At 43.5% G+C, this 25,986-nt stretch overlaps 1 protein-coding gene across 1 annotated transcript in view; it reads left to right on the top strand.

Moving 5' to 3' along the window:
* LOC147209130 (phospholipid-transporting ATPase ABCA1) overlaps positions 1 to 20,161 on the top strand; it is a 72,020-nt gene extending 51,859 nt beyond the window's left edge. Inside the window, exons 35-49 of the mRNA XM_086104762.1 lie at positions 1,226 to 1,395; positions 1,469 to 1,646; positions 1,724 to 1,839; positions 2,098 to 2,242; positions 2,890 to 3,013; positions 3,408 to 3,537; positions 3,603 to 3,723; positions 5,524 to 5,586; positions 7,027 to 7,133; positions 7,388 to 7,529; positions 9,865 to 9,999; positions 10,893 to 10,996; positions 11,093 to 11,185; positions 15,464 to 15,707; positions 19,834 to 20,161. Of these exons, the coding sequence (XP_085960888.1) occupies positions 1,226 to 1,395; positions 1,469 to 1,646; positions 1,724 to 1,839; positions 2,098 to 2,242; positions 2,890 to 3,013; positions 3,408 to 3,537; positions 3,603 to 3,723; positions 5,524 to 5,586; positions 7,027 to 7,133; positions 7,388 to 7,529; positions 9,865 to 9,999; positions 10,893 to 10,996; positions 11,093 to 11,185; positions 15,464 to 15,707; positions 19,834 to 19,962 (2,001 nt within the window). The 3' untranslated portion in view covers positions 19,963 to 20,161. The remainder of the gene's footprint in view (positions 1 to 1,225; positions 1,396 to 1,468; positions 1,647 to 1,723; positions 1,840 to 2,097; positions 2,243 to 2,889; positions 3,014 to 3,407; positions 3,538 to 3,602; positions 3,724 to 5,523; positions 5,587 to 7,026; positions 7,134 to 7,387; positions 7,530 to 9,864; positions 10,000 to 10,892; positions 10,997 to 11,092; positions 11,186 to 15,463; positions 15,708 to 19,833) is intronic.
* The last annotated feature ends 5,825 nt before the right edge of the window (positions 20,162 to 25,986 follow it).

Here is a 25,986-nt window from a genome sequence, read left to right as displayed (position 1 = left end):
CGTGAATGGACGTAAAATGAAGGAAGTCTAGCAACAATGCGCGGTTGCCTTAACTTATTAACCCCCTTCAACCTGGGGAAAAAAAAAACCTCCAACATCTCTCTAGGGGTGGATTATTTTGGTCTGAATGTCAACAAGAAAGATTCCTGATTTAAAAAAAAAAACCCACACCTGCATACAAAATGTCATACATGAAGTAAAAATCTGACATTGTCACGTTGCGAGGTGGTGGTGGACCCCAAAAAGCAGGCAGGAGGGAGGAGCAGGGTGTATTTGAAGAATTGTATTTAAAACAAAGAAAACTAAATCCCAAACAAACAAAGTCCAAAGTATCAACCAAAACCCATGACTAAAGCTAAAACATAACAATGAACTAAACATAACAGAAACTAAGAGCAAACAGCAACACACATGACAGTAGCAAGAAGCAACAATGACCCGACACCAAGTGTTCGGGCAGGAGTCCTTTTATACGACTAATTACCAAATGGCCAACAGGTGTGCAGCTGCCGGGAGAGCCCTACAGTGCCACCTGTTGGTCCCTAAACCGAATCATGACAGACATGGAGAAACAAAGACAGTTCAAAGAATAACGTAAAAACTGTCGTCACAATAAAGCACTGAAACAATGCAGTCTCATGCTGAGTTAAAGGCCAAAGAATAAAAATGTGTTTTAAGATGAGTTAAAGATGCACAGAGAAGATGGCATGTTTCGCCAGAGGTCATTCAAAAGCTTGATCCCCCTCTGAGTTTCCGCTTACTCCTCCTTGGTACCTCAATTAGCATCTGAAGCACGGGTTGGTATGTAGAGACGAAGGAGCTCAGAGAGTTAAATCAAGTAAGACCATTTAAAGATTTAAAGACAAAATAAATTCTAAAATAAACTCTAAAATGTACAGAGAGCCATGGAGGGAAAACCAGAATTGGCATTTTTTGCTCCCTCCTGTGAGCTCCAGCTGGGACGCGAGCAGCAGCATTTTGGACCAACTGGAGATGCTTGAAGGAGGACCGTCTGACTCCAAAATAAAGTGCATCACAGTAATCCGGCTGAGATGTAACGTCATGCAATGTAATTTGTGATGCATTTTACACTAAGTGGACAAACGTGCTTGATCACTCTTATCCACTTCTCGATAAACATATTTTATATGACTCCATCTAAACACGTGCTATAAACCTGATGTGATGGTTCGCTGCACTCGTTTGCACTAAATGCCCTGGGCAGGTGTGGTTCTACAACCAGGCGTGGCACGGCGTGGTGTCCTTCCTCAACGTGGCCAACAACGCCATCCTGAGGGCAGGCCTGCCGGCGGGAGCTGATGCCCGGCGTTACGGCATCTCAGCGTCCAGTCATCCCCTCAACTTGACCAAGGAGCAGCTGTCCTTCGTGGCCTTGTAAGTGGCCCACGAAGTCGCCAAGGCAAATGCCAGCTTCCTGGGCCGTCACTCAACTCTCCGTTTCCCACAGGGCCTCGAGCTCCACCGACGTGGTAGTGTCCATCTGCGTCATCTTCGCCATGTCCTTCATCCCCGCCAGCTTTGTCCTCTTCCTCATCCAGGAGCGAGTGAGCAAAACCAAGCACCTGCAATTCGTCAGCGGCGTAAACCCGGCCGTCTACTGGTTGGCCAATTTCGCCTGGGATGCGGTATGTGGCGTCCTCGCCGCAGCGGTGAACGCGGTGCACGCTCGAAAGAGGCGACATTGAGCTTGTGCTATTTGCAGTGCAACTACGCCATTCCGTGTGTCATCGTAGTCATCATCTTCCTGTGCTTCCAACAAGAGGCGTATGTCTCCGCACCCAACCTGCCCGCTCTGGTTCTGCTGCTGCTTTTCTATGGGTACGCAACCAATAGTGTTCAGAAAATGCTTTGTTTTGTGTACAGATTATGTATGAATAGAGTATAACAAACGTATCTGATGTAAAATCATAACTTATGAAAAAAAAGTGATGTACGATGGATACAAAATGTACCAAGTATGCCTTTATGCAGATAAAACCTTTCAGTCTTTGGGTACTGATTAATGCAAAGGGTTACCAGGTGGATACACACTAAAAAATGTGTGCGGCCATGTTGACGTTTACCCGTTTGCCGCAGGTGGTCGATCACACCTATGATGTATCCAGCGTCGTTCGTGTTCAGCGTGCCCAGCACCGCATACGTGGTGCTCACCTGCGTGAACCTCTTCATCGGCATCAATGGCAGTGTGGCCACCTTCGTCATGGAGCTTTTTGATGACCGCGTAAGGACTGCAAAGCATGTTGACAATCGACCGCATCGCGCTTAGAAAATGTGATTCATGGGGAATTCAAATATACTGTTTGGCATCTGCCGCATAATTGTACATTGTGCATTTACATTATGTCAATATATTTCGTATATATATGCATGAAATGTGCAAAATGCCAAAGTGTGTGTGTGTGTATCAAATTAATTAAATGAAGCACATCAGAAAACGTTGGCGTGACCTCATTTTCCTCCATTGTAGGTTTGTATGGCGCGTCACGGTTTTGCCGTCACAACCCCCCCCCCTTCACCCCCAACCCCCCCTACTTATAAATGTCGGCGCACAGTGGGAACAGGAACGTGCCGGCAGGTCACATAAGAGCATCGGTACTCCTGCGCCTTGAAACGCATCATTGAATGATTAATGGACGTAAGGGGGAGGTGTTGAGCGTTTCATCATCGTTGAGGAGAAATCTCTCACATCTTTGTGATGAACAACCGGCCGAGAGATGAGCTGTAATTACACCTATTGATCTCACATAAGCTTTGGCGACTGCGTTGCGATGACTTTGTTTTAAGGTTTGTCTGTCAGAGAAGAGGTGCAAAAAAAAAAACATAATTCCAATGTGTGTGTGTGTGTGTGTGTTTATTCTGACTTGCCAGGACGTGTCATACATCAATGACATCGTGAAACAAGTGCTCCTCATCTTCCCTCACTTCTGCCTGGGCCGAGGACTGATTGACATGGCCAAGAACCAGGCCATGGCTAACCTCTTCAGCAGCTTCGGTGAGAAAATGGAAATCTGCTCCGTAGCATCAGCAAGTGGCAGTTCAGTGACGCTCAGAAATTTTTAGTGCATAGCATGTGGAAAAAAAGTACAAAAGCATGAATGACACGAAGAGTAGTGATTTCCATGTTCTTTTTTTTAAGTCTAAGTGACATTTTTAAGGCGTTGCCAAGCAATACGTCGAAAGATTTCAAATAAATGAAAAAAATCGAGTCGGCAGCCTGGAAGACGCCTTTTTAAAAAATTGTGATCCTTTTTCTGCACTGTTTACTATCCATATGTTGTTCTACTTCTTCCTTTCATAAATTTGCTGCTGTGAATCGGGAATTTCTCCATTGCGAGACTAATAAAGGTTTTCTTATCTTATCTTATTTTTTCTCTTCCTACTCAAAGGCGACGATCGCTTCAAGGAGCCGCTTAGCTGGGAGATGGTGGGCAAGAACCTGTGCGCCATGTCCATCCAAGGAGCTGTCATGTTTGCCGTCACTCTTCTCATTCAATACAAGTTCTTCTGTAAACCCAGGTGAAAACTTGCCATGGTGTCCGTCCACCAAGCAAGAGTTGACATGTTTTTGCTGCCTTTACCAGATTTATTTCAGCCAAGTCGTCATCCCTGGAAGAAGAGGATGTGGATGTAGCTCGCGAACGGGAGCGGGTGTACGCCGGGAAGGCCCAGAATGACCTTTTGAGGATCTATGATTTGACAAAGGTGTTGTATATGTTCTTACATTGTTGTCTTTTCTGGTGTTTATGTATCCCTAATATGGCTGCTTTACACCTAAATTTCAGACTTCCTCTGTATTTTCAGTTCGAGCTTTCTGAGCCTTTTTGGGGAGCTCTACGAATGATCGCCATCCCAACTAAATGTTAATCTTGCTAAGGAAGACCCGATGGAGCCAACATAGCCACTTCAAACCAAAATGGCAAACTCCTGTCTCTCTTCAGTTTTAGCTTCTGGAGACTTTTTTGTGGGTCTACAAATGACTGAAAAGCCTCTTAACTATCATGTTGCTAAGTCAAACTGTTGCGTTTACGACAGAGGGACAGATGCAAAATGGCCACTTTAAACCAAAATGGCAGCCTTCCTGTCCCTTTTGAGTCACCACTTCTTGAGACTTTTTTATATGGCGTTGCTCTCATAATAGAAGTGCCTACCAAATTACAGGTCGCTAAGTCAAACTGGCTTTGAAGGCAAGTTTATTATTTTTTTTAAATTTGAGAATCTGGGACGGTTCCAGATTGACTTCTTCAAATCAAAATGGCAAACTCCCTGTGTCATTTCATCAATGGATTATTGACGGTATTTTTGTGGGTCTGGTCTTTGTGGGAATTGACCAAATTTGAGGTTACTCAGTCATAATTGCTAAGTCAAACTGGTTTTAGGTGCAGATTTTTTTTTTCACCACTTCGTGAATGCTGTCCAGATGGCAGACCTCTCCTGTCTTTTTGTGCAAGCTTTTTATTTTTTATTTTTTATTATTTTCATCAGTTTTTGATGGTGGTGACTTTCAAATTTGGTCGCAGTGTAACAAAATATTTTGGACAAATTTGGGAGTGAAATGACTGACTTTCCCTGCGTCTCCTCATGGTACACAGACCAAGTTTCGATCTTATTTTTTTTCTATCAACTAGATTCCATCGTGTCCCCTCACCTGCCTCCACTGACGAAACACACAGCCCTCGGATGGCAACAGCTGCCTCTATGCTTCACTCGTGGCGTGATTATGCTTTAATTGCCCTCCATCCTCGTCATACGTCGCACTTTGATGGCGCGTTAGCAATGTGAGCGCCGAGATTAAAAAGTAGCACGTGCCTGACGTGAATTGAGTGGCGCTGCCAGATGGCGCTGGAAGAAGTTTGTTCGGATGGTGTTCATCAAATCACGGCCGCCGCGCAACTAGACGCCAGGCCTCCTTTAATTGCGCCATCATTGTCGATGGAGTAGAACCACACCAGAAAATATTGAATTAAAATATATTTTCAATGTCTCGATTTAAAAAAAGTGGCTTTTATTTCAATATCGTGGCCTACATTTAAATAAATCACTTTAGACGGCGTATAGTGTAGATAAAACGATGTATAATTGTTTCTCCATTTAGCACTTTGATCAAATTAGATTTTTCATTTCTTGGACTATTACGTGTTTTTCAGCAAAAGTCAATTTGAGCAACCCATTGGCATTGATTTGAAACTTGTTCGTTAATGTTAATATAAATTTGTGTGTGTGTGTGTGTGTGTGTGTGTGTGTGTGTGTGTGTGTGTGTGTGTGTCTGTCTGTCTATTATGATAGATGCCGAATCCTCTGTGCAGTGAACGTATTTGAAATATTATTCAAGCGAATGTGTGATGAAGGTGTCCTTGACCCCACCGAGCTGCCATTAATTGTTCCAAACACTCTCCGCTGTTTTCCCGCCTCCACTCTTCCCTGCTGCTCTTTATTTTTATTAATTTTTTTTTCACGCTCTTATTGTTAGCGACCTCATTGGTTCGCCGGCTGTGCTCCCTGCAGGTGTATCCGGGGAAGCGCATCCCCGCCGTGGACCGGCTATGTGTGGGCGTACCTACAGCTGAGGTGAGCCGAATGCTGCCGTGTGTCATGATTGCATTTGCATTGGCGAGTTTTTGTTTTTTAATAGAAAAAGAAAAAATGGAATACTTGTCGTCACTTGACATGTATTGCTATCATTTTATTTACTGCTAATGACTATTAACGGCAGGCCGGCTAACAACCACTGATGACAACGAATGTCCACTAATGACTTCTATTTGCTGGCGCGATTTGCACAGCAGCGACTGTACTTGTGACGTCACTTCCAGAAGATGATATCGCCCAACGTAGTTGTCCCCTGAGATTGATGAATGATTCTGTGTCATTTTTATTCCACAAACGCCGTATTGTGTTTTGACTGGTGCTGGCGCACTAGCAAAAGAAAATTTGGCTTTAGTTCCTCTTCAGAGACAGAGAGAGCGGGTCTTATACGTCTCCTGCATGAATAACATTCAGAGAATCTACTTGTAGTCATCAGCGTCACGTCCGTCGTGATTACACATGCTAGCTTTCCGCGTAATCTCAAATGTTGACAGGCGGCCGGGATTGGACGCATCAATCCCCGCCGCCGCTGTTTACCGAGTGCCGCCGTGTAAATGCCAACTCGGTATTAGGATTCACGGCGGGCCACCACACATTTCCATGCATTATTTACACGCAGCTTAGCCCGTCTCCTGCACGTTCCCGAGGACCGGTTGTGAGATGCATGAGTGGCGGAAATCAAAAATTGATGGCGGATGTAGGTGCTAGGACCCCGCGGAACCCCCATCTGATGCCACAGTCCCCGGTGTCGGCCATGTTGACTCCGAGTCTCTTGTTATGTTTGTGTATTTCTCACTGTGCTACAAAGACGCGGCTCTTTTCCCATTCGACTTTCTAAAGTGAGTCTACTTGTTGAACAATATTACTGCATATAAAATCCTTCAAAATTCTTCCTTGTCCTTAAAATTTCCTTCAAAAAAAAATCTAATGTCGATAAAATTCTCAACATTTCTTGAAAATTCTTAAAAATTAGTGAAAGTTGTTAAAAAAATCCTTAGTCTACAAGTCCATTTTTTGCTAAAATTGAAAAACTTAAGAAGGTATTTGTTAACAATTCTATCCAGCTGCTGTCTGTTTTTATGGAAATGTAATGATTGTGTGATATTTTGTAAAATCCTTCCAAAATTCATAATGCCATTGTTGTCTGACTTTTTTTCCAACTTGCAAAGTCATTCTTACGTCAAAATGTTGTACATAAATAAAAAGCCAACATAAAACATGAAAATAAAATTACTGGACCCTCTTTCTGATATTGTTGTAAAAGTCTTAAATGCTTTTTAAAATTGACACAAGTGGGTCCCGTTGTGCAATTGGATATTTCACAAGCCATATTCCCACATAGTCTTTGCTTTTCAGTCCCTGTTCACACCAACATTGTTGAGTCGGAATGTCAGTCATTCCTAGCCTTCCTTGCTCCATCAGTGCTTCGGCTTGCTGGGAATCAACGGGGCCGGGAAGACGACTACCTTTAAGATGCTGACTGGCGACATCTTGGCTTCCAGTGGCGAGGCCTTCCTCAATGGATACAGGTGAGCCGCTAAATTTGAAAATCAGAATCACATTATGGCGCCTTATTCTTCGGAGTGTGGAAAATAGTAAAAGAATCACGACAAGTATTCATTAAAACCATATATGAAGAGATTTATAGAGTTTAGGAAATTTAACAAAAGGCCACTGATCATGAATGACGTCTTTTAATTGTCTTTGCTGACAAAAAAAAACCCAATTCTGAATATGCCTTATCATCTCAGTTGTGGTTGAAAATGCTCTCTCTGTGTGTCAGCATTACGACGGAAATGAGCGCTGTGCAACAGAACATGGGCTACTGCCCGCAGTTTGATGCCATCAATGACCTGCTGACAGGCCGAGAGCATCTGGAGTTCTACGCCAGGCTACGAGGGGTTCCGGAAAAGGAGGTTGCAATGGTAAGTGTACACACGGCAACTCGTTTGTTCGTATGAAGGAAGTCCAAAGAAATGCTTCGGCTGAGTTAAGATACAGGATGCTACAGTTACTTCTTCGAGCTTGGAAAAATATGAGGGGTTCTAAATTTTGTAAATTTAAGTCAAAGTTAGCACATTGTCTCCATAAATCATTTTGACATTAATTTTGTATTTTTGACAAGGCTTGTGATTGTCTTGTATTCAACTGTTCTCATAATTATGCATGTCCCCATGACTACAGTTTTGTCAAAGTGTGTGCGTGTGTGTGTGCGTGTGTGTGTGTGTGTGTGTGCACTCCCCAAGGACCACCATGAGATCCTTGCCCGTTGGGCAAACCACTTTGAAAATCTTCTCAACCATACCAACCCTGTCAACCCACACATTCTGGACAATCTTCCAGACCTGCCAACAATCATGAGCCTCGACGCCCCACCATCCTATTCTGAAACCCAGCAAGCCATTGCGGGCCTAAAGAACAACAAAAGCGCTGGACCTGATGGCATCCCTGCAGAGGTTTTCCAACACGGAGGTTATCTCCTCACGCGCCCACTGCACCTCCTGATTCAAAACATCTGGGAACATGGGACCGTCCCGCAGGATTGGAAGGATGCTAACATTGTTGTTATTTATAAGCAGAAAGGGGACAGAGCAGCCTGTGGGAATAGCCGAGGAATCTCTCTCCTCTCCACCGGAGGAAAGATCTTGGCCAAAATCATGCTCAGCAGGCTGGTCGAGCACATCTCAGAAGGTGTGCTTCCAGAAACCCAGTGTGGCTACCGGAAGACTAGATCCACCATTGATATGATCTTTGTTTTAAGACAACTAATGGAGAAAAGCAGAGAACATCACAAGGACCTGTACATAGCCTTCATCGATCTCAGCAAAGCCTTTGACACCATCAACCGTGAGTTGCTCTGGAAACACCTCTCCAAACTTGGGGTGCCACCCAAGTTTCTCTGCATCCTCCAGCAGCTGCATGATGGGATGCAAGCCAGAGTGCTCATCGGAGGACTCCAGTCAGAGCTCTTCAAGGTCAAAGTCGGGGTGAAACAGGGCTGTGTCTTGGCTCCAGTGCTTTTTAACATCCTCCTCTCTGCCACCACGTGCCTCTTCCACCGTGGCATGGGACATGAAGACGGTGTCCATATAGAGTACCGCCTAGACGGAAGCCTCTTCAACATCAGACGGCTCCAGGCTCACACAAAGACAAAAATCTGTCAGATCTGTGAGCTTCAGTATGCTGATGACTGCACTATACTAGCTCACAGTTCAAACTCTATGCAGCACGCCCTGGACACCATTTCCAATCTGTACCAATCCTTTGGTCTTCAGATCAACATTAAAAAAACTGAGGTCATGTTCCAACTCGCTACCCCAACTTCCACATCCCCCAGCTTTCACATTAATGGCACTCCACTAAACGTAGTGGACCATTTCACCTACCTTGGCTCCACTTTATCTTCAAACTGTTCCCTTGACACTGAAGTCCACACCCGTATTAATAAAGCATCATCATCCTTTGGTCGCCTACGCAGCAGGGTCTTTGAAAACCGAAACCTGAAGACCTGTACCAAGATTGCTGTGTACAATGCAGTGTGTCTCTCCACTCTGCTCTATGGGTCAGAGTCATGGACTCCATATCGCCGGCACATTACTACCTTGGAAGCCTTCCACATCCGCTGCCTGCAAAAGATCCTTGGCCTATCCTGGGAAGATCGAATTCCCCATACAGACATCCTCAAAAGCACCAATTCCATCTGCATGGAAGCGGCCGTGGCGAAAAAACATCTTCGGTGGATTGGACACACCATTCGCATGCCAGACAACCGCCTGCCCCGCCAGGTCCTCTATGGCCAACTGAGAGGTGCAAAGCGTTCTGCTGGGGGGCAAAAGCGGCGCCTCAAGGACTACAGCAGGGACCTCCTAAAGCGAGCCAACGTCAACCCCACGGAGTTTGAAACACTTGCACTCAACAGACCAACCTGGCAGATCACTTGTGTCACTGCAATCTCTCAAATGCACAAAATTAACCAAGCCAGACGAACCGAGAAACGCATTCAACGACACCAGCGGGCAGCTGGTACCCCCCTGGTATCCGGTTTCCCTTGCTCCATCTGTGGTCGAGTCTGCGGCTCAAGAATCGGTCTCTATGCCCACGAGAAGTGGCACCAGCGACAGAGTCGCTGACCCCCCCCCCCCCCCCACCTTACCCATCCTCCCCTCCCTTGGAGCAAGTGTCATCATCAGACATGATGGACAGCTAACTGTGTGTGTGTGTGTGTGTGTGTGTGTGTGTGTGTGTGTGCGTGTCAAAAAGGTGGCTGAGTGGGGCATTCAGAAATTGGGTCTGGTGAAGTATGCCACCAAGCCGGCCGGCACCTACAGCGGAGGCAACAAGCGCAAACTTTCCACCGCCATTGCCTTGATCGGCTGTCCCCCGCTCATCTTCCTGGTGAGCCCAGAACAAATCCACAAGAAGGCAGCATACATGTTGGAATTAACACCCAAAAGCTCAAAGGTTTTGCGACTTAGCATTTTGTAAATGCGGGGAAAATTTTGGTGACTTTGAAAGAACAAATGAAATGGCCAAAACGACCCTGAATGGCCCACATTCAAGCCAAAATGGCAACTTCTTCTGTTTTTTCTGGCATGGCCTTTTGAAACGTTTTTGTGGGTCTCTATATGATTGAGATGCCTCCCAAAATTTCCGTAACCTGCCTTTCGGGACTTCATATTCCAAACAAAAATCACCGGAAAGACTGGAAATAGGAAACATTAGATTAAAACGGCCAATTTGAGCCAAAATCACATCCTTTCTGTTTTGTCTGGCTTTGCTTTTTTTCAGACTTTTTCGTGGGTCTACATAACTTCATGTTTCTAAACTAATCTGTTTTTCACTGCTGGACTTTTTTTGACCTATTTTATTCATCCTAGAAGATGGAACTAAGCCAAAAGGGCGGCTTCAAAGAAAAATCACAGATTTCTTGTGTCTTTTTGGCCATTGTTTCTGGAGATTTTTTTGTGGGCGTAGTACTGACAGACATACTTACCAAATTTCATGACACAAAGTCGATTTGGCTTTGGGAGCTGATTTATTGAATACTAGAGGGCAGTACTGAGTCAAAATGGCTCCTTCAAACCAAAATCACAGGATTCAAGTGTGTTTTTGGTGGGTCTACCCATGATACAATGGAGATACCTACCTACTTTTTTGGGAATACTAACTGGAGGACGGTATCTATCCACAGCAGCTGCTTCAAACCAAAATATTAGATTTTGTGTGCCTTTTCTGGCTAATCTTTTTCAAAATGAACACAGCAAGCAACACAGCAAATATTTTGGCAGGACGAGCCGACCACTGGGATGGACCCCAAAGCCCGGCGCTTCTTGTGGGACTGCATCCTGAGTGTGGTCAAGGAGGGACGCTCTGTTGTTCTCACCTCACACAGGTGAACCATTCATTGTCCTAAAAAGAAAATTGAATAATGAATAAGAAATTCACAAATTGTTTTTGTTTGTTTATTTTTTGTGTGTTGCGCAAGCAGTATGGAGGAGTGTGAAGCGCTGTGCACACGCATGGCCATCATGGTAAATGGACATTTCAAATGTCTTGGCAGCATCCAGCATCTGAAGAGCAGGTCAGTGATGACTGAAGTTTTTTTTTTCCTCAAAGAAGTAAGACTTGAATTGATAAAATGGCTCGCTTTCCTCCCAAAAATCAACAAAAAAAAGATTTTGCTGGAAAACGTTTTTTGAAAATTCTGATGAAATTATGAATTGACTTGTAATAGGATTTTTTTTCTGGACTGTGTATATGTGTGTGTGTCTATATAAAATTATGACTTTTTCTTCAGGGATACATTCATTCATTCGAAAATGTTTTTTGAAATTCAAGTTACCATTGTAGGGCGGCCCGGTAGTCCAGTGGTTAGCACGTCGGCTTCACAGTGCAGAGGTACCGGGTTCGATTCCAGCTCCGGCCTCCCTGTGTGGAGTTTGCATGTTCTCCCCGGGCCTGCGTGGGTTTTCTCCGGGTGCTCCGGTTTCCTCCCACATTCCAAAAACATGCATGGCAGGCTGATTGGACGCTCTAAATTGTCCCTAGGTGTGAGTGTGGGCGTGGATGGTTGTTCGTCTCTGTGTGCCCTGCGATTGGCTGGCAACTGATTCAGGGTGTCCCCCGCCTACTGCCCGGAGACGGCTGGGATAGGCTCCAGCACCCCCCGCGACCCTAGTGAGGATCAAGCGGTTCGGAAAATGGATGGATGGATGGAAGTTACCATTGTGAGTTTACTCAAACAAGCATACAATGCCTCTTGTCAAATATGTTCTGCCCTTGTTGCAGTTGAACAAAAAAGGATTAAATTCACCGGCACAATAAATACGCACTGGTTGAAGAGGCGGCCCCCCCTTCCCCCCCCAAAAATTAAATAAATAAAAATACTGGAGGCATGCTCCATTCCATTCACGTGGCAATAAATGTTCCTATTTGTTTCGACATCTTGACTGTGCTTGCCAAAGTGGGAGCAGCCCAGCCTTGCATCGTCGTGTCCATTTGGAGCCGTAAAGTGCGTTTACGACACGACTACAATTTTGCCCACTTTTTACACGGGGTTGTAAACGTGTTCCTTAATGTATCTTTTGTTCCCGCGCCATCCTCAAACCCGGTAGCCCCTTTGTGATATCCCGCCAGCGTCATCGGCATCCATTTAGCTATTTATTTATTTATTGCAACCCGCCACGTGGCGAATAATTCCTAATTAAGCATTGCTATCTCCTCACAGTGATTAATGTTTCATGAGGCGTGGCAGCCCATTAATGAGCGGAAAAGGCAATTAGGGACGAGGTCGCGTCTGTTGTGGCTCGCCGCATTCCGCGTCACAACCAGGTGAAAGCCATTTGTCCGTCCAATTGGGTCCTCTCATTGACCCATATTGTGTTCAAATTCGAAGCACTTTTCAATCATCATTTAACCCTGGAGAACCCAAGAATCCTTTTCCTCTTTGGAAAATGATGAATTTTACATTAAATGCCTGCTATATGTTCACTGAACACCAAAATATATGTTTTTTCAAATATTTAATGCTTTAATCCTAATTTAGGATTAGGGCCAAATTTGACCCTTTGGGATTTAAGGGTAGCATTTGAGTAGCAGAATTTATCGGGGTCAAATTTGACCCCGTGGGTTGTCCAGGGTTAAAATACTGTTGCCAGATTTTCAGCAGGTATTTTGTGTTTTTCTTCAATTTTCCCCAATGAAAAGCAAAGACCACCGGTTTTTTTTCTCCAATGAAAAGAATCTTCTCCAATTTTTACATGTTGCTCTCCAATGGAAAGTATTTTTTTTTCTCGAATAAAAAGCTCAATATTTCAGTTTTGAGGCAACACTTCAGTCCAATGTTCAAGGTTCCACTGTATGCAACTGGGTCTCCATATAGGCTTTTAATAGACATACTATGTTTTTTTTTTTTTTTTTTGTCGCTTCTTGTTTGCAAAAGTGCACTCTACCCAATTGCGTTCAAAGAGCTTTTTTGCTCAGGACATATTTCAGGCTAAAAGCACTGCGGAATTTGATGGGTGTTATTTACGCGCCAATTACCGTATTTTCACGACCATTCGACGCACCGTATGGTTGGGCGCAGTCTCATTAATGGGTGCTATTTCTGTATTTTACACATAGACAAAACGCACTGTATTATTGGGCGCAATTTTAAAGTGGTAAAACATACGCCAGCTTAAACATGCGGCATGCATGCGCGCACGCTAAAAACACGTTAGCTTGTAGCATACGGTAGCATGCCAAGACATGCAGATACAAGCTAAAAACACGTTTTTAAAAAGGCAACGGAAAACTGAGTTCCGTTGTATTTTATTTAGCCATTGTACAATGTACTCATGTTTTTCGATCAATCATCACCCAGAAATCCATCAAAGTCCTCATCCTCTGTATCAGAATTGAACAATTGTGCAAGTACCGGTAATCCATCAAAAACGCCGTGTTCCCTCTCATTGTCAGTCACTCTCATTGCCATGTGGGTCCACAGAAATGATGCCGGCTTTGCCAAAAACTCGAACAACAGTGCAAGCAGACACGTTCGTCCAAGCAGCCACAATCCATTCGCAAATTGTGGCGTAACTCGCCCGGCGCTGCCTCTCACTCTTTGTAAAGTTGTGTTTGCCATCGATCAATCATTGTTCCCATGCCGCTCGCAACTTTACTTTGAACGCCCGGTTGATGCCGATGTCCAGCGGTTGGAGTTCTTTAGTCAAGGCTCCGGGAATAACGGCAAGCTCAGAGTTAATTTGCTTGACTTGGTTTTTCACCGCTGCTGTGAGACGGGCACGCATGCCAAAAACATAACCGATGGCTTGAAGTTTGAACTGAGCTTCGTAGGCGTGTCTCTTTGTAGAATTTATTTTCGGGGGTTCTTAGAAACCAAAACCGAAGTTGTTTTGCAACAATGCACGTAGCCACACTCTATACAGGTGTTGGTACCTGCTTGTGGCGCACCTTTAGCGTCCACTTACACGCCCACCCTTCACTCATTGGCGGACTTCGTCCCCGCATGCCTGTCACTCACGTCTGCCTTTTCTCGCTCTTTCTCTCCATATATGTATATATACACGCCCACCCTTCACTGATTGGCCGACTTCTTTGCCGCATGCCTGTCCACAGTCACTTCCGCCTTTTCTCTATATAAACAGCGTGTCGGCTGTCAGTGAGGTTTTGGAACTCAGCGCATAGACAAGACGCTCCGCATCATAAGGCGTCCTGTCCATTTTGGAGAAAATTTTAGACTTTTAATGGCGCCTTATAGTCGTGAAAATACGGTAGTTTCATCACTGTTATACCAAAAATCAGATGATTGTGCAAAATTCCTAAAGGTTCTTCATCAAACTCATGTCCAATTTTTTTTTCAGTCGTGACAAAAGTTGTTAGTTTGTGTCAGAATTTTCATGTAATTTCATGTCTTAACGGTTGTCCGATTTTCTTTTTTTTTTTCTAAATAAAACCGAACAATTTCAGTAGGCCCTCTTGTCTAATATTTTTGTGAGGTTAAAATAATTTTTTTATCTGACTCACTTTTAAGTAAAATTGAAACCATTTTAGTGGCCCCCATCATCCAATACTTTGTAAAATTCTTTAATTCCTACAATTTGCTCATTAGTGTAACATTTTTCTGATTCGTTGAAAAGATTTAGAGGGTGTCTTGTAGATTATTACGTAAAATTATTTTTAAATTCTCAAACGAACTGTTTTTTTCTTGTACAAAGGAAAAAAAATGCACTTGGTTGTTACTAGATACTGTATAATATGTCATCACTATTTAAAAGTCTTCCAATTGAACCTATTTTACTGGGCCGTCTCATTTTCCAATATTTCATAAAATTCCAATTGATACGTCTATTCATTACTCCCGCGTGTGTTTTGCGATATTTCTTAAAACTGCCAAAATGATCTCCATATGAAATGAGCTTCTGCCCTCGGTTGGGGTTGCATGCATTCACGTGAGCCAACCTCAATGCTTCCATCTCGTTGCCTCCAGCACAGTAGAGAATCACCTCGGGAGGCGGCGCTCACATCTTGCCCCCTGCCACTGCTCAGTTGGAACGCATGCCCACCCTCCCCCGAATGCACTTCATGCCGACATTCGTGCCAGTGCTTGTTTGCTGCCTTCTTTATTCGTGTCATCAAATTATGGGAACTTTTTTTTTTTTTTACAATCTTCAAAAATTCTTTAAAATTCAGGAACTAAAGTTGAAATAGTAAAAATATTATTTTTTTGTGGTGAAATTGTACAGTTCTAGTGGCCCCTCGTCAATTTTTTTTTGGGGGGGGGGTAAAATTCTTAGTATTTTTTTCGTAATTCTTAGCAATGAGTCCAATTGTAAAAAGACGCGGATGGCCATTGCAGGTTTGGCGACGGCTACACGGTGACGGTTCGCGTGGGTGGCCACCCACCGCTCCTGAAGCCAGTCGAGGACTTTGTGGAGCAGACGTTCCCCGGGAGTGTCCTGAAGGAGAAGCATCACAACACCCTGCAATACCTGATGCCGGCTGGCCAGGGGGCACTGGCACACATCTTCAGACAATTCACCGACCAGCGGAGCACACTCTGTGTGGACGACTACTCCGTGTCGCAGACCACCCTAGACCAGGTACAGCTTCTGAAATGACCAAAGTCAGAAAACATCATGAATAAAAAGTGACTTTAACCTGAGGCATATTCCTACACATATTCATGTTTTGAAAATGATCCAAATGGCCATGTCACAAACAGCTGTAGCGTTCCTGCTTCATCTCTGAAAACAGAGTCAGTCAGCAAATGTTACCCATCGTAGGCAACTGCCAGTGCCACCGACGCCTGGGAGACTCCCTTTCGAAAGTGACAAGACAATTTCAGCATTCACAGACAGTGAAATTTGTTTCCGTTTACCAGACATGTTTTCAGATCATGTGCTCGGGACTGCGCTGTGCCTCCTGAAGTCCAGCATGGTACGAGTCGATCAGTAGCATTGCTAAGCAACGGAGGGGAATCCCACGCTGTACTTTTTGTTCATAAACAATGTCGCAGCGGCAGTTAGCTTCCAATGTTGCGTTGTAACGAAGGCCTTTTCACTATTTTGTGGGGAAAATCTGGTCGTTATCATGAAGTTTACGTTATAAAAGTGTTCGTTGTCAGCAAAATCGGCAAATAGAAACTGATGTGAAATCGGGACTTTGAAATGTGAATGTGAATTTAGTGGTGAAAAAGTAAACGGGGTTTGTTGAAAAGAGGTTCGACTTTACCAATTATTAAATAAATTACTTAAATGTGGAATGTCTTTAATAATAAAAATTAAGACTGAAAACGGCATCCTGGTTTTCTCCTCTCCCGACCAATGAGGACCCCAGGCTGAGTTTGCCTATCAACCCAGCGGGCCCTGAATCGATCCGAAGCCACGGGCGACATTTGTTTTAGCCGAGCCAGAATGCGGCGGCAATCAGGCACTCAGTGGCGAGTGTGCCCGCCCCTTGGAGGCTGCTATTAGCTCAACAGCAGACTCCGATTGGCAGCTGCCAAGCCAAGATGACCACTGAGGGGTCACCAGAGGTCATCGGTCCCATCTGTAGGCTCTTGGAGAAGTGTGCAAACCAACGGCCGTTTCCATTATAAAAAGAAAAACAATGAATTATAACATAAGAACATAAGAAACCCTTTATTTGTCTCACAATGGAGAAATTCCCAATTTACAGCAGAAAAATTATGAAAGGGAGAAAGTAGAAGACAAAAAGTATATCAGGAAATATGAAATATAAATATAAGCTTATTAAAAATGGGTGAGTGGGGGTGAGTTCAGGTTTTCAGGACCGTCTATTCAATCGCCTTACAGCAGTCGGCAGCAACAAGCGGCGGTACCTCTCCTTGCAGCGCGGGTATATCAGTCTCTGGCTGAAAGAGCTGCCGAGTGCTGTCAGGGTGGCCTGGAGGGGGAAAATATTTCATAATTATCTATATTCTTGAATGACTCTTTTCCAAATGTCAACTATTTCACCACACTGCAGCACACTGAAGTAACATCACTCATATTAAATCAGCATGTATTGTATTGTATTGTATTGTATATTAAAAAACAAACCATCACTGAATTAATTATACTTAGGTTTTGCTTACATTTATTCACAAATTTTCATTTCTGATGTGTCCTTTATGTCAGCCATCAAGTGTTTAATGACATCCTCCTGGTAAATGACAATGGAGACGATGTGTCTGGTTTTATTGGATTGAACTGCAGCATTTAATACAGTGTATCACAGTATTCTGTTGGCTCCTTTGCAGCACCTGGTGGGCATTGGCGGTAGCACCCTTGAGTGGTTTCAGTCCTATTTAGCTGAGAGAACATTTTGTGTGAGTCTTGGTTGCTCCAAGGCACGAACTGCTCCACTGTCATGTGGTGTTCCACAGGGCTCAATTCTGTGGCCTCTGCTGGTCTCACTGTATCTGCTCCCTTTTCTTTCCATCTTAAGAAAACATGGTATTCTCTTCCAATACTATGCGAATGACTGTCAGATCTGTGTCTCACTGAGCAAAAAAGACGCTTTCTCATTGAGGCCACTTTTATCCTGTCCAGAGGAAATCAAGACCTGGATGGCACTGAATTTCTTGAATTTCAATGAAAAGAAGACAGAAGTGATGGTTTCTGGTCCCAGTTGCCCTTATAGATCCCATTCTGTGGACTTGGGCCCCCTGGATCCTTATCTTAAGCCAACAGTCTTGAACTTGGGTCCTAAACAGGACAGTCATTTTAAATTGGACTGGCAAATTGGTTCCATTATTAAATCCAACTTCTTTCATCTTCGGCAGCTGGCTAAAATAAAGCCTCTCCTTTCTCAAGAGCACTTTGAAACATTAATTCATGCTTTTGTCAGATCTTGGCTGGATTACTGTAATGCATTTTACTTTGGAGTAGGACAATCCTCCATGAAGCATCTCCAGTTGGTCCAGAATGCTGCTGCTCGCCTCTTGACTTTTACTCGTAAGAGGGAGCATATAACTCCTACTCTGTCGTCCCATCACTTGCTTCCTATACTGGACCAGCCACTATTAGAGGTACCGAAAACTAAACCGAGGCTCAGAGGGGATCGAGACTGTACCGTTGCTGTCCCATTGCTCTTTGGAATTACCACCCACTGAACATTCGTCAAGCCCTCTCCCTGTCCATCTTTAAAGCTTGTCTTAAAACTCATTTTTATTCTATTTTTATTCTTTGGCTTTTGACTTGGCATGAGACTTGATTTTTAGTTTTACTGTTTTTGTGATTTCTACTGTCTTTGTTGTGTATTTATTGTTTGTTGTTGTATGAATTATTTTTGCTCTATGTACAGCACTTTGTATACAGCGGTGGTTGTTTTAAAGTGCTCTATACAGTTGAGTTGAGGGTTGAGCGAAACTTCTATTCAAAAACATGAGATGTTATGTAAACACATGATGTCCATGTGAGATGTGGAGGAGGGCCCCGACAGTCACCTCTCAGCTGGTGATTGATCAAGAGGCTCCTTGACCTGGTGTAGAATTCCGAATTCACGCCGCAATTAATATCGATCCACGTGGCCCGAGGCTCCGGCGGCAAAGAGCAAAGTGGCTGTTTGAAAGGAAAATGGCCCAATCTGAAGTGCTGTTGGGGCGTTAGCTTGTCAAGTCATTGCTGCCACTTTTATATGTGCACACATTTGCAACCAAGACCGCATTGTCCAGGACTCCCTTTTATGCAACACTCCCGAGCATTACTTTCTTTGAGATAGAATTGTGGGAGAGACTTCTATTTCCTTTTCTTTTCTTGTAAAAAACTTTAATTTTGAAATATGAGCGACATTTCAAGTCAGCATGGCTTTACTTGTTTGTTGTGTTTGGCCTATCATAACTTTCTGGATTACTAACAGTGCTCCCACGTTGTGAGATTCCAATTTTTTTTACTTGCGGAACACATGGAGATTGAATCGTGGGTGGAATTTCAAGTCACTTGGACTTTTTTTTTTTTTTGTGAATATGTTTGGCCAATTATAACTTTCTTTTAAAAGAGCAATCATTCCCATGTGGTCTTTTTCTTGTGGAGGACTTTGATATGGCATTGTGTGAGAAATTTCAAGTTAGTATGACTCTTTGTGGGGTGTTTGATCAACCAAAAGAATTTGATGTTTTAATAGCCGCACTCTTGCCTGGTTAAATGCCGCATTGCTGTATTGTAGAGGACTTTGATATGGAATAGTGTGAGAAATTTCAAGACAGTGTGGCTTTTCTTTTGAGGTGCTTGGCCAATTATTATTTCAGGGGGTGATCACAGCGACTGAATGTGGCAAACTGCCATGTTGTTGTTTTTTTAAGAGGACATTGAAAAGAACAGTGAGAAAGTTCAAGTAATTTTTGGTCAGCTGAATTACTAGGAGAACATTGAAAACAAATCAACTGAGAAATTTCAAGTCAGCATGACCGTTCTTGGCGATTTGTGGGGCCTATTGTTACTTTCTTGATTGATAATGGTGCTCATGTGTGGCGAAATTCCATATTTCTTTTCGGGGGGGGGGGTGTAGAGGACTTTGGTAATGGACTAGTTTGAGAAATTTCAAGTCAACATGACATTTTTGATGAGACATTTTGCTTATCTGAACTTTCTGGATTAATAGCAGCGAATCCCATGTGGTGGAAATTTATTTTTACATCATCTCCGTGCATCAAGACAAAAGGCTCAAACCCTGACGTACGCATCCCTTCATACACCTCTCCTTTTTTTCTGTTTTCTTCCGCAGGTCTTTGTGAATTTTGCGAGCCGGCAGCATGGTGAGGACGACTCTCAGAGCTACGATAACTCGGTAGACATCTCCGACGAGCTCCCGATGCAGTTGCCCAAGACCTCCCCGGGGTCCTACAAGGTCTAGCGCCCCGTAAATCACAAAAAAAACTTGCACATTGCACTGAACTGCGGATCAACCATATCGTTATTTATGTTTACATATAAATCTGTACTGCATTTTATTGTCTATCTTGAATCTGTTTCCTGACTATCGCTTGATTAAACTTGCAAAAAAAACAAAAAAAATGCTGTTGGCTAGTGCAATAAAGGATGCCAGCACATCAGGGGACTGTACCATACCTAAGTACAAAGAAATTGTTTTTTTTTTTACATCGGTGGTTTTTTGGGGCGTTTTATACTGGGGTTATTCGCCAGAAATTACAGTATTTGCTCATTCTAGTGTCACTACAGCGTGTTTGTCCGCCAGTTAAAATGTTACGATTACGGATTGGATGACTTATTCCAAGAGGTATAAAAGATGCTGCGATCCATGCCGTACATAACGACTGACAAGACCGTCCACTGCTTGAGCGCACGGTGACTTGAGAAGCCGGTGGTCTTATTGACGACCATCTCGGGAATGAGGACTAGAGAGTGTTAAGAGAGAATTAAAATTCTGAAAAGTGCTCCCTGGCTGAAGCCGTTAAGCCCACCGCTGATCGATTGGTGTCTGGATGCAACAAAGCAGGTGATGCACACATTTTGTGTGAGCTCAATTAAGAGAGCGTATTATTTGGAGGTATTTGGCAGGCTGCCTTTTGAAGGTCGGCTTTTTTTTTTCGGTGCCGTTTGTGTCATGAAGCAGATTGCTCCTGATTCAGCAAAGGGTAGTAAACATCTTTTCTTTTTTGTTGTTGTTGTTCTTATCTGAAGGATGATGCTCAATTCCAACTTTAAACAGCGCTCCTTTTTGTATTTCGCTCATGCTAAACATCATTTTTTTTCCCTCATTATGCTAAAATCACAATGTGGCAATCATTTTTTGTCTTAAAGGAATACAAGTTTTTTTAAATGACAATAGCATCTATGTTTTCAAGAAAAAAAGTTGTCATCTTTTCAAGAACAAAGATGTACCGTATTTTCCGCACTATAAGGCACACCTAAAAGCATTCAATTTCCTCAAAAGCCGACGATCCGATGCGCCTTATATATGGATCAATATTCAGATTTCTTGGACCGAGTATTTTAAAGGTTCTGTCAAGTGCTTTGGTACAGCTGTAGTGGTTATGAAAGCTCGATATAAATAAAGCCTTATTGTATTGTATTCCCTTTAGCATAGCTCCATCTAGTGGATGCGTAACGCAACCGCAGCCACTATTGTAGCTTCTATTCTATGCACCTTATAATGCGGTGCGCCCGACATATGAAAACAGTTTTAAAATCGGCCAATCGTTGAAGGTGCGCCTTATACTCTGAAGCGCCTTATAGTACGGAAACTACGGTACTTTGGATGCAAATTTCACGACAATATAATTGTCTATTTCCTAAATACAGTGAAAATATTATTATAGTGAAGTCAAAGTTTAATGAGGGGCACTTTTAAAAATAAAAATTCCTTCTCATAACACAGTAAAGCCCCCACATTTTCGCTGTTGATTCATCAATTCGCTGGAATGCCGCTGATTTTTGCTCAGACCAAAGCCATGTCTCTCAAAAATCTGGCTTTGTTGTTATCTGGTGACATCTTGGTACCAAAATCTTGGTTGAAGTGAGGGGAGGAGCTTTACTTAGTGTTGCTTTTGCTTTTCTGTCACACTTTTTGTGTGGGTCACATTCTACCGCTTTTCCATCCCCCCGTGAACGAAAAGGGTTCACTGCATTCCACTTTTTATTCAAGAAAAGATGCCTTTGTTTTTGCCTTTGTTGCAAAAACTGTGTGCCGCTATAGTGGGTCCTGTAAAAATCTCTTTACACAGACTTTCCAATATCATTTGAAGACAAAATAGTTTTTTTTCTATTAGTTTTGGGTTATTTCTACCTGAAACAAAAACAAAACAAATATGAGTAATGGGCAGTCAAAGAACGAGTCCATTTTTGGGACACGGCATTGTCTTTATTTACAGTTCACGTGGAGCTCTTAACAATGACAGACGAACGCATCTGCTCGAGCCCCTGCAACCAGCCTGCTGGCTCATAAAAAGCCTGTCCAAATGAATAATGGGGTGCCCTCACAGGCTGTGCCAGAGCAGGTAAGTGAAGGCCGCAGCACAGCTGCCAGGTGCGCCACCAGGTAGTGAAGGAACCAAAACGCTGTAAAAGCCGGGAGTGGAGAACCAAACCTGATTGAAAAGAGAAATTGGTACCGGTGTGTATGACTTTGCTGACAAGTATACCATCCAATGACATGAACAGTAACTGAAATTGAATTGAGGGTACAGCTAAACGATGGACTGTTTGGTTTGTACCTTTTTCAGAATCAAAACCAAAAAGTGCATGTCCTTGCCACAGATTTCGCCATTATGCCATCCGCTCGTAGTGACTGGGTTTCCCTGATGAGGACAAACAGATCCTCCAAGGCTTGGATACCATTTGCTGTTAGGCTGCTCGACACCTGAACCACTGTTTTAAAATGAATTGCTTTTCCTTCTGTTACATCCGACATGTGATGGAGATTTTTTTTTATTTATTGCATCGCTTTTATCTCAGTGATCTTGTTTATTCAGTGCACCCTATCACGTGACACTACCGGTATTTTTATGACCTGTAATTAGAACGCCCACTAATTGCGTGAGCTGTGCCTGAAAATCTGACCAATGATGATTTGGGCATTTTCCGAACCAAAAAAGCTCCAGTGTATGAGGTTCTGTCCTTGGGTGACAATCCCTCGTAGTTCATGGTTAACACTGAGCAAATCTATCCGCATGAGAGCCCTCAGAGATTAGATCCATCCTGGCAAAGGCCTGCCCCTAACCCTCCTGCGCAGCTCACGAGTCGGGCCCAGCACGGACTTCTGGATGCACCCACCACTCCACCCCACAACTCTCCGCTTGTCCAATTGAATCTGATGTCTGTGCTCAGATGAGAGAGACAGTGATCTTAAATGCAGGATTTTCATTTCATGCCGGAAAGTCCCGAAAGAGTTGGAGTGACATTTTTGCTCTTGTGTGCCCCAGGGAGTTCCGAATCTTTTTAGTTGCTGTAATTCCATCAGTCAGCGCAATGTCAAATATTGTTTTAAAGACAAAAGAAAAGTGCTTTAAAACTAGCAAGTAGGAGTTAGGGGTTAGGTTAGGATATGTTCAGGGGTTCTTGAGTAGGGTTAGATTTTGGGGTCAGGTTTCGAACCTTAGGGCAAGAGGTTAGTATTTGGTTAGTGGTTAAAATTGGGTTTGTGTTTGAAATTAGAATTAGGGTTATGGGTGAGAGTTACGGCTCCGAGGGATAAGGGTTTATGCAATGATGACATTTCTCAGCTCGAAAGCAGATGCAAAAAGTCTGTTGCATTGCAACCCACCACCGGCAGGACAGCCAGTGAGGTCGAAAGGGACGTGACCTCTTGGTATGTGCAATCTGCTACTAGGGAAGACTCGGCTATGCGCCATATTACCACGCCAAATAATGAGGGTCACTCATGGGACGGGTATCGCTGTGATGCACAGGTGGCGGGTGCCCTGAGTGACCGGTCCACCTTCAGTAAGATGGAGTTGCAGGACCACACAGTCAGGGGGGAAGTGTGTGTGTGTGTGTGTGTGTGTGTGTGTGTGTGTGTGTGTGTGTGTGTGTGTGTGTGTGTGTGTGTGTGTGTGTCAGGTGGGGTGGTGGGGCTTTGTTTTTATATCCACCACCATTGACAAGGTCAGTGTCTTAATTCGGCGCAATTATGGTTCAAGGTTAGGGCTAGCCATGTAGCCAGCTAGCAAGCGTAAAGGTGCGAAAGCGTGTTGACCCCAAAGCCTTCAAAAATTGTTACGCTAACACGTAGCCTCGTAGCATCACAGTGCAAGGATAAGGGTGGTTATGTGACATAACCAGGAAAATGCCAAAACGTTCCAAAACCTTGAAAGGATTCAAAAATAATAACAGTAACATGCAATTATCACAACTCAAGGTTAGGCACCAAAACAGTTTTATTTTTGTTTTTTAAAGCTTTTAAGGTACATCAAAGTTTCTAGCAAATTTCTGATTGTGCCACACACTTACTCTTGTGTGGCAATGTTAAGTGGCTTCATATTAGCCTGACTATTTTTTTCAAGGTTTTAAGGAACAGGCAAGGACAAGAACAGCCACAGTGGTGCCCGCCTTTCAGCATGGCGTCCAAGGGCCACATTGACATTTCCAAAGACTTCTGGAGCCACAGCTGGAAGCTAAGAGCTGCCGGAAATCCAGCCGCGTTGCCAGAATCCCACCTCGGAATCCCATGCTGCAGAACCGCATCAATGTGCACGAGCGTGTGGAGGGGATGGATCATCTGTTGCTGGGCTGCCCTCCAGTGGCCCCTTTTGCATCATCATGGTGAGGACTCGTGCCACGCAGTATGATTGGGCATGATTTAAGATGCTCATAAAAAGCTCATTTATTTACCTTTTTATGTTTAATGACAGCTGGCAGCCGGTCAGTGCACTTAATGTTTATAGAAGCGACTTTATTGCTAAAATCTGCTACTGTCATTCTCTTATTGACCAAAACAAAGTCAACACCGGATTGATATATAATGTCATTGAAAGGGACAGTCCAACATAATATTAGCATATAATAATAATAGCATTCATGCTAGCACTAATACAATGCAAGAGGTGTCCTGGCTTGTCAAGTTGAAGGTACCAAAGCAGGACTTACTAAATTGTTTTTGGACTAGCATCAATGGCAACATTATGCCCAACTTTTTATCCATTAGCATACCTGTCAACTTATACGGTTTAGCCATAGTTCATACGGATTTTGTGGTGAATCTTACGTATATGGCCGTATCGCACAAATCATACGGATTCTGAAAATGTCTGTTTTTTGTTTTTTTTCCCCCTAACAGGTAGTTCCGTTTGCTTTTGCCCAGAATGGTGCTAGTCCACTCGAATGCTTTCATTTCCAAAGTAAATATGAATGGATGCTGTAACTTCCAGCCGATGGGTCAGCATTTGGAGTTGGTGAAAAAAGTAACGCAGGAGTAACACAGTAATGCCACTAAGTAGAATGATGATTAGACATTAACCAGACATTGTATTATGGAGATCTACAATAAATATCATTGAAAATTTCATGGTTTTTTTCTGCCGTTATTTTGACATATAAAATGCTTTGGTATGTTATAAGGATTTTTTGCTCTTTATAAGGATTTTTTTGGTAGTTTATACAGGTTGGCGCTCCGAAAAGTTGACAGGTATGCATTAGTATTGGTAGACTAACCAGGGAACACCTTAAATCAGCTGTCAAATGTACTGCCTTCCCGCCAGAACCAGCCCATCAGTGGGTCCAATCGTTGGCCTCCACAATCCTTAACTTTGGTGTCCGCTAAACTCGATCGTTTAACCAGCCACATCTCTTAAAAGTGTAGGTGCGGAGTTGCGAGTGTCATTATGGATTGTAAGAATGGGTGTGGAATAAAATGATGCTCATGGGATGTTTTGCGGAAAATGGCAGGGCAGTTTCATTGAGGCAACATTAAAACCGCGAGCGAGCGGACTTGATGCCGCGCTGAGGCCTGCGCATAACTATAATATTTTATAAACAAGACATCAAAGGCGCTTTTATCACGACGCAAGGGCACAACGATAGGGAGACAAACAGGAGGAAGGTCTATATTTTGCAAGCAGCTCTGCAATTTGAATTTCCTTTTAGAGCGATTTTTGACTGAATTGTTGAAACGACTTTAAGACAGATGAAAAGATGGAAAGACCTGCGATCATTGCAGTTATTATTATTATTATTATTATTATTGTTATTATTATTACTATTATTACTGGGTGACACGGTGGGCGGCTGGTTGGCACGTCAGCCTCATAGTGCAGAAGTACAGGGTTCGATTCCGGCTCCGGACTTCTAGTGTGGGGTTTGCATGTTCTCCTCATGCCTCTGTGGGTTTTCTCTGGGTACTCTGGTTTCCTCCCACATTCCAAAAATATGCATGACAGGTTAATGGAACGCCCTCAATTGTCCCTTGGTATGATTATGAGAA

The sequence above is a fragment of the Hippocampus guttulatus genome, chromosome 2 (assembly GCF_054856545.1).
Source record: "Hippocampus guttulatus isolate MCC_2025c chromosome 2, RoL_Hgut_1.0, whole genome shotgun sequence".
Classification (NCBI taxonomy): domain Eukaryota; kingdom Metazoa; phylum Chordata; class Actinopteri; order Syngnathiformes; family Syngnathidae; genus Hippocampus; species Hippocampus guttulatus.
Note: the sequence above shows the minus strand (reverse complement) of the source record. Positions and strands in the feature narration are given on the sequence as shown.